The 16,710-nt window shown below is 40.5% G+C and overlaps 1 protein-coding gene across 1 annotated transcript; it reads left to right on the forward strand.

Annotated features, from left to right (window-relative positions):
* The first annotated feature begins 8,757 nt into the window (after window positions 1-8,757).
* Window positions 8,758-10,811, forward strand: LOC131691038 (mucin-19-like). Its single transcript, XM_058977184.1, has one exon. The coding sequence runs from the start codon at window positions 8,774-8,776 to the stop codon at window positions 10,544-10,546; it is 1,773 nt and encodes a 590-aa protein (XP_058833167.1). The 5' UTR covers window positions 8,758-8,773; the 3' UTR covers window positions 10,547-10,811.
* The last annotated feature ends 5,899 nt before the right edge of the window (window positions 10,812-16,710 follow it).

Below are 16,710 nucleotides of genomic sequence, written 5' to 3' on the forward strand. Positions count from 1 at the left end.
TCGTCGCGTTGCCATGATGTGTACTTTTCAAAGCTTTTGGACTGTGGATAATTGCAATAAATCCTTTCAGATTCGCCTGAAATTTTTGTTTTTTGTTAGAAGTTACACATTCGAAAAGGTTAACATATTTATTTGCACATACTAGTCAAACCCGATTGGTTTTCGAGTCAGATGAAACATAAAAGAAACATATCAGCTTCATCTAAACATCTGTAAAAATTACCGAGACTGATACAATATGTTTCCACTAAAAATTAACTCGAATGCGACAGAATACTCCCCCCCCCCCTTCTCCCATTTAGTTAGAACCTATTTGATCTCCACCAAAAATGCGCTAGGTCGAAAACCAAAGTAGCGAATGAAATACATCAATAAAATTAAGTTAGATTTATGGATAAAATTCAAAGTCCGGACACGCTCGAGTATGTTATCGCACGCACGCATCTACGAATGTCGACTTTCCCATACACAGCTGAAATGGGAGAACGGGCAAAAAATCCGACACCAAAACGAGCGAGGTTCCACGGGTTCCACACTCCATATTTTCTAGCTGGCTGAAGGCCGTTGTGTAGCTGTTCGGAACACCTTTGATCTAGCTCATCAATAAAAGTGTTTTTGCTTTGATACACAGTAGGACCAGAGTGAAACAAAAAAAAACGCAGTAATCCTTTCATCGAGCAAATAAATTTAAATCCATCAATAGACGATATTATTATCTCAATTGAGCCGTTTCGACGTTTTACTTGGAGGATATAAATCGCTTTCACGGAAAATTAAGAGAAAAACAAAAGTCTGAAAAAACAAAAGAGCTGAAAACAGCTCGGCAGTTGCCAAACATTTAGAAACAGTAGAAGTTTTTGTAGAGAAGGAAATATTTGTGAGCTGTGCACGGCTGGTATATGAATCAGTTTGTGTCGCTATATGCTATTATTTTCATTTCTGTTGGTTTGAAAATAGCATACACAACAAAATACCTTCAAAAATTTAAAGTCCGCGCCGAAGCCAGTTCATGATTGGCTTCCGCTAATTTTATGCACCAAGTCGCAAATCTTGAACAGAAAGTATTGAGATTTTAGTCGGTTTCTATTGGTCAACCTTGTTGGATGGCCTGAGACTACATTTCAATATTGGGAAAGAAGGCACGGTCTCCTTGTCGAACAGCTTTATTTAAATAAATCAGCATCCTTGAAACTTCAGCATACGAAAGAATGAAGTTTTACCTTTCATTTTCAACCAAAAGTAAAATAATCTGTCGGGGAATCTGGAGCAACTGTTTATATTGCAGTTTTATGTTCGAAGATTTTGGTTTACCAGGGAAACTAGTTCACATTTTTGCCATTAGGTGGTACTATAGACATTCAAATAATACTGGAATAGAGAATCTGATGATAAATTTCATTGTCTACAACTTTGTAGAAAAATATAAATCGTTGTAAAATCATCCGAGAAAGTTATTTACATTTTATCCGTTTTTAGATTTGCACGAGGTCTACTAGTTAAGTAGTCGACTCACACAAAATTATTGGGCTTAGTTGGATAGTGTATTCAGAGGAATTCAAGTGTTTACAAAGTCCTATTTTTAAACGAAAAAAATATATTTTCCGATTCCATCGATTCTTAGACGCCAATGACATTTTATGAACTTGGAGGTATAGGTAACTTATTCGATATTCTTGCCTTTTGACCAGTGCTGTGCAATCTCACTATGGTTTTTGAATTGTGACGCTAAATATGAAATAGCCACAAAAATGACCGTTATTTCATTTACATTTACCTCGCATAGTGTTTCAATTTACTATCTCTCACTGAAACCGTGCGAGAGAGAGCGCATTGAAGTAAAAGACAGATTGAGTACAATTTATTTTGTATTGGTATGGTAAACGAAATATTATCAATGTATGGTATTCAGACAGCATGCGGTGGTTTGTTGATTTTGCCTCCATCTTTCTGTTTCTTTTATGCAAAGCTGAGTGAAATCGCCTGTTAGCTCGTTGTTTGTAATAAGATGACAGTAATAACCGTATTTATATTTTAAATGAAATTATGGTCAGTTTCCATTCCTCTCAGTAATGATTCCAATGAGTGGGAGATTTGGAGGAGAACCATCTTACTGTTGTCAATTCATTGGAGTGAGAACCGTAATTCAATAAGCATTGCTTACTGATTTGACTGCTAACCGTTTCATTCCCTTGTGTCATGTAGGTTTGCCATCAGTATGGTGATGGAGCTCAGCACTGCTTTTAACATTAAACATTAGCCCCAGTACATGTCATTCTAAATTCTATTGATGTCACGTCTTTGCATCACTATTTTGAACGCTAATAACTCTGTTATTTATGGACGAATTTCCGCCTTTTTTATCAACCAATTCGGAAACAACTCAAATTAAGTTTTATTGCCATATTGATTTTATATTTCAATAGCACACTATTGAAAAATCCGTAAAATGAACAGATCTCGTAAAACGTGGAAACTTCCATACATTAGTCAACCTATTTCGGACAGAAGCGTCAATTGATAACACCTAAGTGACTCTAAGAAATACAAAAATGAATAGAAGTGGCTCATGCCCATTTATACCATTCTTTGCTAGCTTTTCGAACGAGCAACATCTAGCCTATATCGTTCGGACGGTGCGATAAGCGGGAAATGCCATGAATTTTTAATAGTGTTTTTTTAATAAATTTTTTTGTTCGGGTAAACGAATGAAATATTTTCGGGTGCCAGTACTAGAGTAAATTATTATTTATGTGCGATTCCATGCTACAAAGACGAAATTTGGTGTACGTGTCTAGCTTTTGAATCGCATATTTTCCTTTTTAAGGGCATTAACAAACAATAAATTTGAATATTTCGTATCATTGACAGCGATAATCTAGGAAATTTCGTAGTTCTTATTCGTTTGCTTATTTTGCTTTTGGTTGCAAATAAAAAAATCCATTCTTTCGTATGCTGAAGTTTTGTGGAATTTATTAAATAAAGTTGGTCGATGAAGCACAGTTCCTTCTCTTCCTAAATTGAAATGTAGGCTATCAGGACATCCAACAAGTTTGACTAAGTGAAACCGACTAAATTCACAACTCTTTCTTTTCAAGATTTGCGGATCAGTGCATGAAATTAGCGTAAACCTATTTTCTAACCATCAGAAATGAAAATAGTTGCATAGCAGGTAACGACACATCCTCTAACCAGATATACAGCTCACAAATCTTTCCTCCTCGACAAAAACTTCTACTGTTTTCAAATGTTTGCTGAAGTTGTTTTTAAAACGTAAAACGACAATCTCAAATTTGCAAAAATTCGTGATTTAAAAAAAAAAAAATCTTTCCGAAGCATAATACCAAAATCTCAATCGTACACTCTAAGAAAAAATGAAAATTACATCTGACGTGAAAAACGTAGCGACGTATTTCTCCTGTTTAGTCATAGGATTTTACATGTAATGATATGTAAAATTAAATATTGTGACTCTTTTGATGTAAAACTGAGACTGAATGACTTAGGAAAAGCCAAACAACTCCCATTTTTACATGTAATTGAATGTAAATGTATGTGAATTGGGACGCTCCTTTTATGTGCATCTGGCAAGACGTAAAGTTACAAGTATTTTTTTGTTGTGTACATTGAAAATTTCATGTTCGCGAAAGCCAGTGATTTGATTCATTCGTAACCGAACATTGTACCGAGAAACAAGTGCTTTTTGTTCTCTCTAGTGTGGTTTAGTTTTTTCGGTAGTACGAAGGTGCTTGCTATGGCAGAGGCTGCAGTAAAGCATTACTAATAAACAGTCCCGCGAGTGATAATTATTACCTGCGATATCGGTGAAGGTAGTGCAGTGAAGTGCGTTACTAAACAGTTTTCTTGCCTGATAGACGGCTTTGTTTAGACGAGCTATATCAGCTCTCTACTGTGTGAAGGTCACGCGGGTGACGGATAAAACAAACGAAGGATCAATTCACCTACCAGCTCGTCAGGAACCAACTGGTGAAGTGTTTCGTTTTTTTACTTTTCTTATCGATTTTTTTCTTTTTATTGCTTTTGATTTTTTTATTTTGATTTAAGTTAAACAGTGCGGTCGAGCGGGTGGCTCCCGCAACAAAATGGAACAAACAAAAGGATCACCCTCCGAATACGAATCTTATGGGTAAGAGGAACGTATATCTGATTCGGAGACAGATAATGTTATGGTCGATCCACTTCCCCCCAATGTCTAACAGCCCCCCCCCCCCCCGAGTCAAGGTTTACCAGGGTGGATCCGCTGGTCCTTGGGTGGTATACTTTCGGCCCAAAAATAAACCGTTAAACAGCATAACTCTTGCACGGGAGCTGACAAAACGTTACTCGGCCGTAACCGAGATTAAAAAGGTTCAGTCAGATAAACTGCGCGTAGTCGTTACTGACTTGAAACAGGCCAATGATATCGTTAGCAATAGCCTCTTTACGCTGGAGTATCGCGTCTACATCCCTTCTCGTGATGTGGAGATCGACGGTGTGGTAAGTGATGCGGGTCTAACTGTCGATGATCTGATGAATGATTGGGCTGGCCGCTTTAAGGACCCTAACCTTCAATCAGTTAAGATTTTGGAGTGCAAGCAATTGCACTCAAAGTCCATCGAAGATGGGAATTACTATCCATCAGACTCAATTCGCGTAACCTACGCCGGATCTGCACTTACGAGCTACGTTGAAGTGGGAGGAGCTCGTCTACCTGTACGCCTGTTTGTACCGCGGGTCATGAATTGTTCCAATTGCAAGCAGCTAGGTCACACGGCCACCTACTGTAGCAACAAGCAACGGTGCGGTAAATGTGGGGAACGCCATGCGTATGATACTTGCAGTAGGCCCGCTGAGAAGTGTGTTTACTGTGGGGAGAATCCGCATGCACTTTTGACATGCCCAACGTACAAACTTCGCGCGGATAAACTGAAGCGATCCGCCAAAGATCGCTCCAGACGCTCTTACGCAGAAATGCTTAAAAGAGCTGTTCCACTTATCTCCGAAAACCCATTCGCTCTCTTACCAACTGACGATAACGCCTCTAACGACCCTTGCGAGGGGCATTCTTTGGCTCCGCTTGGAAACTCTAGGAAAAGACCTAATCAAAACTCACCTGAACTTCCTCGTAAGGGTCCTAGGTTGTCCCAAACAAGGGTACAATATAAAAATAATTCATCAACTGGAAGTGCTGGTACAAATCCGAAGATAATACCTCCTGGTTTTGGGAAATTGAGATACAACCAGGAGTTCCCAGCACTCCCCGGGGCACCAAAAATCCCAAGTGCTCCAATTTTACAGTCAGAAACTCAACCTAAAACGGGATTCCTTAAATTTTCTAACATTGTGGACTGGATATTCACAGCTTTCAACATTACCGATCCTCTGAAAAGCTTGCTGGTTGCTATTTTACCAACAGTAAGAACATTTTTAAAACAGTTGACTGAACAATGACCCCTCCTTACAGCGATCGTATCCTTCCATGGCTAACTTATTAGACGGAATCAGGGATCTGATCACTGTTTTACAGTGGAACTGCAGAAGTATTATCCCCAAAATTGATTCATTAAAACATTTGCTAAATTACAATCATTGTGATGCATTTTCCCTATGTGAAACATGGCTAACTTCTAATAAAAACCTCAACTTCCACGATTTTAACATTATCCGCTTGGAACGAGAAGACTCATATGGAGGGGTACTTTTAGGGATCAAAAAGTGCTACTCCTTCAATCGAATCAACCTCCCTTCGACGCCAGGCATTGAAGTTGTCGCTTGTCAAACAACAATCAAAGGCAAATTGCATTGCTTCTATTTACATTCCTCCTAGGGCCATGATGGGATATCGAAGATTCTCCAACGTGATTGAACACCTTCCCTCGCCCCGCCTGCTTCTTGGAGACTTTAACTCTCACGGTACGGGGTGGGGCTGTCTATACGACGATAATCGATCTTCGACAATTCAAGACCTTTGTGACAACTTCAATATGACAATTCTGAACACAGGGGAAATGACACGGATTCCTAGATCACCTGCGCAAGCAAGTGTACTGGACATATCTTTATGCTCGACATCACTACGGTTAGATTGCAAGTGGAAGGTAATATCTAATCCCCACGGTAGTGACCACTTACCAATTGTAATTGCAATCACCACTGGTTCAAGACCATCGGCACCAATCAATGTTCCCTATGACCTCACACGAAACATTGATTGGAAGAGCTACGCTGCTGAGATATTCAAAACTATCGATTCAACACAGGTACTTCCCCCGGAGGAAGAATATAAGTTTTTGTCCAACTCGATTCTCTATACCGCGATTCAAACTCAGACGAAACGAGTACCCGACGTGAACACCCAAAAACGTTCTCCCAACCCGTGGTGGGACAAAGAGTGCTCAGACGTGTACGCGGAGAAAGGTGCCGCGTATAAAACATTCCGGAACGACGGGTTAGCTGCTAGTTACCGAGTGTATTAGAAAAGCGAATGAAATTGTCCCACATGACTGGAGACAGGTGAGGGTCATCGCCATCCAAAAACCAGGAAAACCAGCCTCCGACCACAATTCGTATCGTCCGATTGCAATGCTGTCCTGTATCCGGAAGTTACTCGAGAAAATGATCTTGTTTCGCCTCGATATTTGGGTCGAAACAAATGGCTTACTGTCAGATACACAATTTGGCTTCCGCAAAGGCAAAGGGACGAACGATTGCCTTGCGTTGCTCACAACAGAAATTCAAATGGCATATGCTAACAAAGAGCAGATGGCATCAGTATTCTTGGATATTAAGGGGGCTTTCGATTCAGTTTCTATCAACATTCTTTATGAGAAGTTGCACCAGCATGGTCTTTCGCCAATTTTAAATAACTTTTTGCTAAACCTGTTGTCTGAAAAACAAATGCATTTCTCGCATGGCGATTTATCGACATCACGATTTAGCTACATGGACCTTCCCCAGGGCTCATGTCTAAGCCCTCTTCTATACAATTTTTACGTGAATGACATTGACGAATGTCTTGTCAATTCCCGCACGCTAAGGCAGCTTGCAGATGACGGTGTGGTCTCTATTACAGGTCCTAAAGCCGTCGACTTGCAAGGACCACTGCAAGATACCTTGGACAATTTGTCTGCTTGGGCTCTCCAGCTGGGTATCGAGTTCTCCACGGAGAAAACTGAGATAGTCGTATTTTCTAGAAAGCGTGAACCAGCGCAACTACAGCTTCAATTAATGGATCAAACTATTGCTCAGGCTTCAACATTCAAATATCTCGGGGTATGGTTCGACTCTAAAGGTACCTGGGGATGTCATATTAGGTATCTGAAACAGAAGTGCCAACAAAGGATCAACTTTTTCCGTACAATAACTGGAACATGGTGGGGTGCCCATCCAGGAAACCTAATCAGGTTGTACCAAACAACGATATTATCAGTGTTGGAGTACGGATGTTTCTGCTTTCGCTCCGCTGCGAACATACACTTCATCAAACTGGAGCGAATCCAGTATCGTTGCTTGCGTATTGCCTTGGGTTGCATGCACTCGACCCATACGATGAGTCTCGAAGTGCTGGCGGGCGTTCTTCCGCTGAAAAATCGATTTTGGGACCTCTCATATCGATTGCTCATTCGATGCGATATTCTGAACCCATTGGTGATTGCAAATTGCGAAAGGCTTGTCGAGCTTAATTCTCAGACCCGATTCATGTCCTTGTACTTCGATTACATGGCACAGAACATCAATTCATCTACGTATAACGTCAACTGTGCTCATCTCTTAGATACTTCTGATCCAACTGTATTTTTCGATACATCCATGAAGGAAGAGATTTGTGGAATTCCGGATCATATTCGCCCACAAGTGGTCCCAAATATTTTCTATAACAAATACCATCAAGTCGACTGCGCCAAAATGTTCTACACTGACGGATCAATTCTCGACGGGTCCACAGGCTCCGGGACGTCCTGGCAAGCCGTGACACCCCTATATTTTCCTTATCTATATCTTTTTAAAACTGTTGATGTTCAAGTTTAATGCATTTTCCCCTCTCTCATTCACAGTAGAATCTCACCAACCTATCCCTGTATCTACAATATGGCATTGCTTCACGAGTCTTCGGTGCATACCCTTCTTGATAACCGTCTATCCAGAACATCACGACATACCTCACATGCAGATGATATAGAGAACATCATGACAGCATCAGAGTGCCAATAATTATCCGAAATATCGACCCTCCCCTCATCCCTGCGATTACAGGCTGGAAACTACAACACTACAACAAAATGTGCATATCAACCACAATCATCAATCAGCAAACGACGATGTCAATTACACAATATGTATCCCACTTCCTACCTTTTTCCTTTACTTACATAAGAGGGGAGCAAGCCGCCCCTAAATACGGCTTTCCCTTCCCCCACTAACATGTAACATGTAATTAAAAAAATGAATTATCGGCCTCGTTAAGCTACAGCATTTGGGCCTAAATAAACGTATTTAAGATCAAAGCCAGTGATTTGTTTACTATAATGCCATGCCATGTCAACGACAATTTTATAAACTAAGGCATGTTTCTTGTTAAAAGTTTCACTTATTATGAGAGCATTCCGCAGTTGTGGTTCATCATACCGTTGATGATATCAGCATAAAATTAGTTTGCAACACTTGTTTGATTTCACACGAATTTTACGTTATTTAACTTAGCGCTTGGAATTAATATAAAGTTACTGATGATAAGAGTCGCATTTCAGTTAGTCCCCAAAATCTGTCCGGAATAAAAATGGTTTTACGTCTCACAACGACATTCGTTTTTACTTGTTTGCTATTTCCAAAAAGCGAACCAGCAAAACCAGAGGAAACAATCAAGAAAATTGGCTCACATGTAGGCGATATTCTGAATACAAGTGAATCTGGTCAAGCACTAGGCTCACTCACAGCGAATGTTGGAGACTTGTTGACTGCAAAGGATCCGGCGAAAGCAATTGGAGCTATTGGTTCTAATATCGGGGATTATGTGTTTAATAAAAGTGAACCGGCGGAAGCATTAGGTACAATCACAGCTATAGGTTCGAATATAGGAGACTTGCTATTTCATCCAACTGATCCTGACAAAGCAAAAGGCGCAATCGGAGCGATTGGCTCGAATATTGCAGACTATGTGTTTAATAAAAGTCAGCCAGCGCAAGCAATAAAAACAATCGGAGCGATAGGCTCGGCTATTGGGGGTTTACTGTTTGATGGCAGTAAATCCGGGTCAGCAACAGAGACTAACAGCCAAACTGCGCCAACAAAAGACACAAATAGTGAACCTGCGCCTACAAAAGACACAAATAGTAAATCAGGGCCTGCAATTCCCACCAATAATGAACCAATAACAGTCCCCAATAGTAAACCTGCTCCAGTAATAGTTCCTGGTAATGAACCAGCGCCAGCAATATCCATTAGCAATAAAGCTGCGCCAGTATCAATCACCAATAATGAACCTGCGCCAGTAGTAGTGACTAGCGGTGAACCTGCGCCAGCAATATCCATTAATAATAAAGCTGCGCCAGTTACAATCACCAATAATGAACTTGCGCCCGTTATACTACCTAAAGGCGAATCTGCGCCAGCAATATCCATTAATAATGAAGCTGCGCCAATTACAGTCACCAATAATGCACCTGCGCCAGTAATAGTCACTAACGGTGAACCTGCGCCAGCAATATCTATTAATAATGAACCTGCACCAGTAGCAATCACCAACAATAAACCTGCGCCTGTAACCATCACTAACGGTAAACGTGTGCCAGTAACATCCACCAACAAAAATCCTGCGGTACCAATAAAATCAACCGTTGTGCCTAAATCGAGTATTAAAGAACCGCCGTTTCCTGTAAATGGACCTGCGCCAAAAACATTCAAGAAGCTGAAGCCAATCGAATCATGCAAAGTTGCGCCGAGGGCTGCTTCGGGTATTTTTTTGATTCAACCGGAACGAGGATTTGGAGAACCGTTCTATGTGAAGTGCGACCACGAACATGATGTTGGAGGATGGACTGCGATTCACAATCGGTTTGATGGTTCGGTAGACTTTTATAGAACTTGGCGGGAGTACAAAACTGGTTTTGGATTTCTGAACGGAGAATTTTGGTTGGGTTTGGACAGGATACACCAACTAACTTACGGAAAACCACACGAACTGCTCATTGTAGTGGAGGAGTACAATGGACATCGTGCTGTTGCCAAGTACAGTCGATTTGCAATAGCCAGCGAGAAGGAGAACTACAGGCTGACCAAATTGGGAAGGTACAGCGGCACAGCTGGTGATTCATTAAACTATCATCGGAACGTATCGTTTTCCACCGCGGATCGTGACAATGATTTGGCCACGGTCAATTGCGCTCGATTGTATAAAGCAGCTTGGTGGTATTGTAACTGTTTTGACAGTCAATTGAATGGGCAGTATGAAAAGGGACCGGTGAACTCAAAAGCTAGCATGCATTGGTTTACATTGCACCAAAAAAACATTGCCTTGAAAGCGTCTAAAATGTTAATAAGAAACTTATTATAACTTGAATGTTAAATGTTAGAAAAGTTGATTAATATAAGTGAAAGGATTGTGGCGCAAGCTTTTTAAATATTCTCCTCGCCGACTTTTATAAACAGTATAACAAGGACATAGCCAGAGTTTTATTACTGCGAAAAATGTACAATAGGTCCTAAGTATTAATGATAGCATCTAGTTGTTTCTTTTCTCATTCAATTATTTCGGTGTCATTGTAAAAATTTCCAGCAACTTTTTCCATCGAGATCGAAAGCTCTAGCTGTTATGCAAATAGCGGGAGTTCAATAAAAATGAGAATAATTTCAATACCTTTCCGTAATTAAAGAAATGAGTGTAAATTTTTTTTCTCTCCAACATAATTGCTCTCTGGACTCCCTAGAAATGGGTGGCATGTTTCTTTTCGCTCGGGTGTTGTCAGTTTAAACAGCAAACACTCACCGAGCGTGTTGTACGGTTTTACGAAACGCATGGTTATCGTGAAAAAAAGTTTACGGTAGATCACTTTCGAAACGAAAACGTGCCCGTGAGTACAGTTTACCGGATCCTGACATCCCGGAGCGTGGAACGAAAGGTCAGTAGCGGTCGTCCGGCGAAGATAATGACAAAGACGAAGAAGGAAGCGTTGAAAAAGCTGTTCGACAACATGGACGAAACGAGTTTGTGTGATGCCGGCCGAAAATATCACGGCTCCTATACCTTGATTCACCGAACCTTTAAGATGGAGGACATCATCTGTCGATCCCCCGAGTACACGGACGAGCAGATAGCCATCGTGAAATCGCAGTGCCGGTGGATGACGAAGAACTACCGCTGGACGACGAAAATTACTTTCCGCTCTCGAAGACCCACATTCCAGGAAATGACAGCTACTATTCCAGCGACAAGTAGGCCACATCACTCGAAGTAAAATATAAGTTAAAGCATAAATTTAAAAAAAAGTTATGCTGTACATCGCCATATCGGACAGAGGAATTTCATGGCCGTGGTTCAAGCCGTGCGGTCTGTCCATCAATCAACAAGTGTGCCAGGAGGAGTGTCTTGAGAAAATTCTTCCGCCGTTCTTAAAGGAGTATCGTGCGGATGAGAAGTACGTATTCTGGCCGGTCAAGTTGTCTTCCCATTACGCCAAGAAGAAGCTGGAGTATCTGGAGCAGAAAAAGATACAGTACGTGCAGAAAGAAAAGAGCCCGACCAACTTGCCCCAGTGGCGCCACATTGAGGATTTTTCGGCTATCTCAGTGCCCTAGTGTACAAAAAAATTGGCGGGCCAAGAATACGAAGCAGTTGACCACCAGGATTCGGAATGGTATCTGGAAGATGGCCGTCAGTACCGTCCAGCGCTTTTGTGAGAGCATCGCGACTAAGCTGTGTTATATGGCAGACTAGGGCATCTTCTCAAATATTTATGGACGTTTTTTTGAAGAATAAACATTATGTTTTTAATAAAAAATACTGAATTCGATGAATTTTATTTTTGTTTTTTAAACTACATGACTGATAAAATTCTCATTTTTCCAGTAACAATTGTAGCTTTTAGTACTAGTGTACAATTGTTATGTGCTAGTCACATGTCTATCTATGTATATGTTCGTCTGAATATTTGTGATATTTGAATGCAGAACTGGCGTGTATGATAGAATAGTTGGATAAATTTAGGCACGATTAATTTACCGACGCACGTGAATCATCTATCCATTCCTGGTCAGCAAAGCATGATAAATTTCTAACAGAATGCAATTGTTGTTAATGGTAAATAAATATTATTTGCTATTATTGAGACGAGTTCAAGTAGTTTGATTGCATGTTACATGTGGTCTTTTCTTCTATTTCATTATTCTGTTTTTGTTGTACTTATAATAGTTTGCTTTTTCTCTGCTCATGTATACCAAAAATAATATCGGTCAATTTATATACTTCTAATTAATCTCTTTGCATATGTTATAGTTCCTTTTATTATTGCATCTTGAATTAGATTCATACGAACACTCGCTAATGATCAATTGCATACGTACGATCGCTTGTGGCCTTCACGATAACACAAACCTAGTCACAAACGTGAAAATGCAATTGCAATCATCCATACATACTTGGGCTCGTTATCTCGGCAACATTCAAACACCGCAGTAATTAAGTGAACATTCTAGCATCTATAAATTTATAAACGCAGTCTCCAGCCGCACATAGGGTTAAAGATTTTTCCGAAAAGAGATTTCTCTAATCCGAAAAGAAGCGAATGACCTTAAGGTTGAAACCTTTATAATGAAAAAAGAAACAAATAAGAATGTAGCATTTTTCAAAAGCGTGAAATATAATTCACGAATGATTTAAATCTATCAACACTATCGACTCATCTCAGGGCTGGAGACTGTACAGTAGAGTGGGACAAATATTAGATTCCTGCTCCGAGCAGCTTTTTGCGTACCATTTGGGTCTCAGAATAACTGTGCAAATTCTTAGCTCGATCAGTGAAACTATATTTTTGCGCCCATTGTTTAATGTTGGGATTTCGTATGGGAAAAATTATTTTCATAAAATAATAAATCGTTATATGGTTTTTATAGGAAACTAGCTAATACCCATCGCGCGTTGCTGCGACTTTTAACGAAATAGGAGGAAAACTCAATTTATAATTTATAAAAACTCACGTATAATTTTTTTTGGCGATCGGTTAAGGGGTTACATATGTTGAGATCGTCAAAAAAATCTGCCTTAAAGTTCAGTTTCTTCAGGAATGTTATCTCAAATTTTTATAGAGAACGGAGCAGCGTACGGAAAGTTATAGCGTTTGTCATCTTGCTTCCTTATGGAGGCGTGGCTTATAGTTGAAATTTGAAACTCGATTATTTCGAAATCCTGTTTGCCAAAAACTTTTTTGCGGTGACTACGATTGCCGAAAAAGTTTTCACCTCACAACTTTTTTTTGTTTGTTCGTAATTTAACCGCTGTGTCCTTGAACGATTCCATTTTTTTGTCAAAATTTTCATATTGTTATGAATTTTTTATTATTTTTTTTTTCAGGTGAAAATTGTTCTTATCAGGGCGGCCTAGGTGCCTCTACAAGAACTTCGGATTTTCGTATGTAAGCAAACAAAAAAAAAGTAAACAAACAAATAAATTACTTTTACGGTGTATTATATCTCAACTCTTCACTGCGTCTCTTATGGTCCGCTGCAGCTGACGATGGCGGAAAGGCGGGCGGTTTCTTCCGACCGGCCGGGACTACAACGGCCGTGTTCTCCCGTGGTCGTTGGTTGCTCCGGCAGTGGCCCTTAACAATTAGCCAGGGAGGTGAGCTTTGCTCCTTTGTCGGTACCTCCCTAGCGACGGTGGTGACAAATCACCGGATTCGCTACTCGCCGCAAAGAATCCCGGAGGAAAGTGTTCTTCCCAGGCAAAGCCGTTACCTTACCTGTTTCCTTCTCCTTGACTATTAGCTGTAGATGAGAGCAATGCTCTTTCGGCTTATCCTCTACAGCGAGAAGGGCGGGCACTTAGGATCCTTTGCGATTAGCCGGGGAAATGAAAACTTCTTTACAATTAGCTTCCCCCGACTGCGATACTGCACCACTAAAACGTTTGACTGAACCTTCAGCCGGCACTTTCGACGAGATTCTCTTCCGTCTAACATGCGCACTTCTTTCACAAGGTAAAATTTTACGAAAAAATCGACGTCTGTCTATAACCGTGTTTTGTCACATTCTGTCCAAAAACTCGATGGCCGACTTCTACACTCGACTATAACAAAACACCAACCGCCTCGTCGCATAGCTGTCATCAATGAGCAGCATAACCAGCACACACGTATTTTCGCAAGAGGAGAGCGGTAGCTTAGCTAAACCCTATGTTAATTATACGCAACTGTCAAACAAAAATTACTACACCAATCTGCACAAACAAAACCATTCGCAAACACTAAAATAAACGAAAATTTGCAATTAATTGTTAACGGTATCGAACAGCAGTGAGCATAAAAATATGTCAACAAATACACTCAACGGAGAGAGTTCGCAAAAATAGGTTTATTTACACCCAGCGCTAAATTGTTACCCTGACGGGTTACAACAGAAATTCAAACTTTCCCCTTTTTTCCCGCATATCAACATATATAACTCCTTCAGCCGTTTGGGAGTCCATTAATAACGTACATAAAAACCTGTTTCAATCCACCTAGTGGTGCAATTGTGCCTTTCTCAATCGTGAGCACGAGAATTTTTGCGTTGTTTATATTCATTATAAGCTTCCAAATGTATATATTACATTTTTGTTATACACGATATGTTAACTATATACATGAAAAGAAATCATTATTCGAGTTCTAAAATTTTGCAAAAGAAAAAACAGCTACATTAATATTAAATTGAAAAATCGAATGGTATATGTCACTCGGCCCTCCGTTAAAAAATCGGTTTTCGGAGCAATTGCAATACCTTTCTATTGAGAAAGGCAAAACATTAACTTGTATATAAATATAGATAGATAGATAATTTTAAAAAAGAAACAAAATCTTGTGGACCGCGAAACGATCAGACAGTTGTGGGAAAAGTTATCAACCACAAACCGATTGATACTCTGACGATTGACAAAATATTCACATTTTCTAGCACCACTGCATGTGGCTGTCAAATTATATGCAATTTTGCTTTGACTTTTTTAAACGACGCTGAATCCCTCTGGACTCGACACGTCAATCGTTTGTTTACCATTTATCTGTCAGTGTCATTCCAATCGAGCACGAGACCTGTCAATGGCCCTCGTTCCAGAAGTAGGGTGACCATACGTCCTGGTTTCCCAGGACATGTCCTGGTTTTTCACTGACTGTCCTGGTGTCCTGGGAAGTCGAGGCAAAAGCTTGATTTGTCCTGGTTTTCCTCCTGTAAGCCTAATAACAGGTGTTCAATAAAAATGAAAGTTTTTCCAGTCATGTAGTTGAAAAACAAAAAAATATTCTTCAACGAATTCAGAATTTTTTTTATTAAAAACAATGTTTACTCTTCAAAATTACGTCAATGAATACTGAAGAAGGGTCCCTGGTCAGCTGTACGACGCAACTTAGTCGCGATGCTCTCACAAGAGCACTGGGCGGTACTGACGTCCTTCTTCCGGATACAATTCCGGATCCTGGTGTAAACTGGTTCGTATCCTTGACTCGCCAATTATTTTTATACACTAAAGCACTGAGGGAGCCGAAAAAAAACCCAATGGGACAGCACTGGGGCAAGTTAGTCGGGTTTCTTTCTTTCGGCACGTACGGTATCATCTGCTGCTCATCGTCTTCTTGGCGTAATGGGAAGACGTTTTGTCCCGGCAGAAGACGTACTTCCCAACCATATGATGCTCCTTTAACAACGGCAGAAGTATTTTCTCACACTTGTTGATTGATGGCCAGACCGCTCGGCTTGAACCACGGTTTTGAAATCCCTCTGTCCGATATGGCGATGTACAGCATAACATTTCTTTTAAATTTCTGCTTAAACTTATATTTTACTTAGGGGTGTGTGGCCGACTTGTCGCTGGAATAGTAGCTGTCATTTCCGATCGCTACCTGCTCGTCCGTGTCATCGGGGGACCGAGTCTTCTTCCGACAGATGATGTCCTCCATCTTGAGGGCTCGGTGAATCAAGGCCAGTATCACGCAAACTCGTTTCGTCCTTGTTGTCGAACAGCTTTTTCAACGTTTCCTTCTTCTTCTTCGTCATTATCTTCGCCGGCGGCCGCTACCGGCCTTCCGCTCCACGCTCAGGTATGCCAGGATCTGGTAAACTGTACTCACGGGTACGTTTTCTTCTCTAAAGTGGTCTACCGCAAATTTTTTTCCACGATGGCCAAGTGTTTCGTAAAACCGCACAACACGCTCGCGGAGTATTTGCTGTTTCGACGCCATCTTCGATTGAACTGACATCACCCGAGCGTAAAGAAACATGTCTCCCATTTATAGGGAGTCCAGAGAGCAATTCTCTTGGAGTGAAAAGAATTTAAGCTCTTTTCTTTAATTACAGAAAGGTGTTGAAATCATTCTCATTTTTTATTGAACACAAAATTTTATTTTTTTCATGTACCACTGAGAACTGACATACAAGTAAAGTTTTCAACTTGTGTAAGAAATAAAACTGTCGCTTTGAAATGACAACAGCAAGTAGCAACTTGCCACTGGCTGGCGCTTCGATCGGCCA

This window comes from Topomyia yanbarensis, chromosome 3 (genome assembly GCF_030247195.1).
Source record: "Topomyia yanbarensis strain Yona2022 chromosome 3, ASM3024719v1, whole genome shotgun sequence".
In the NCBI taxonomy this organism is placed as follows: domain Eukaryota; kingdom Metazoa; phylum Arthropoda; class Insecta; order Diptera; family Culicidae; genus Topomyia; species Topomyia yanbarensis.

Bases quoted from the DNA above. Each gene is read 5' to 3' on its own strand.
- LOC131691038 (XM_058977184.1), top strand. From the start codon at position 8,774: ATGGTTTTACGTCTCACAACGACATTCGTTTTTACTTGTTTGCTATTT.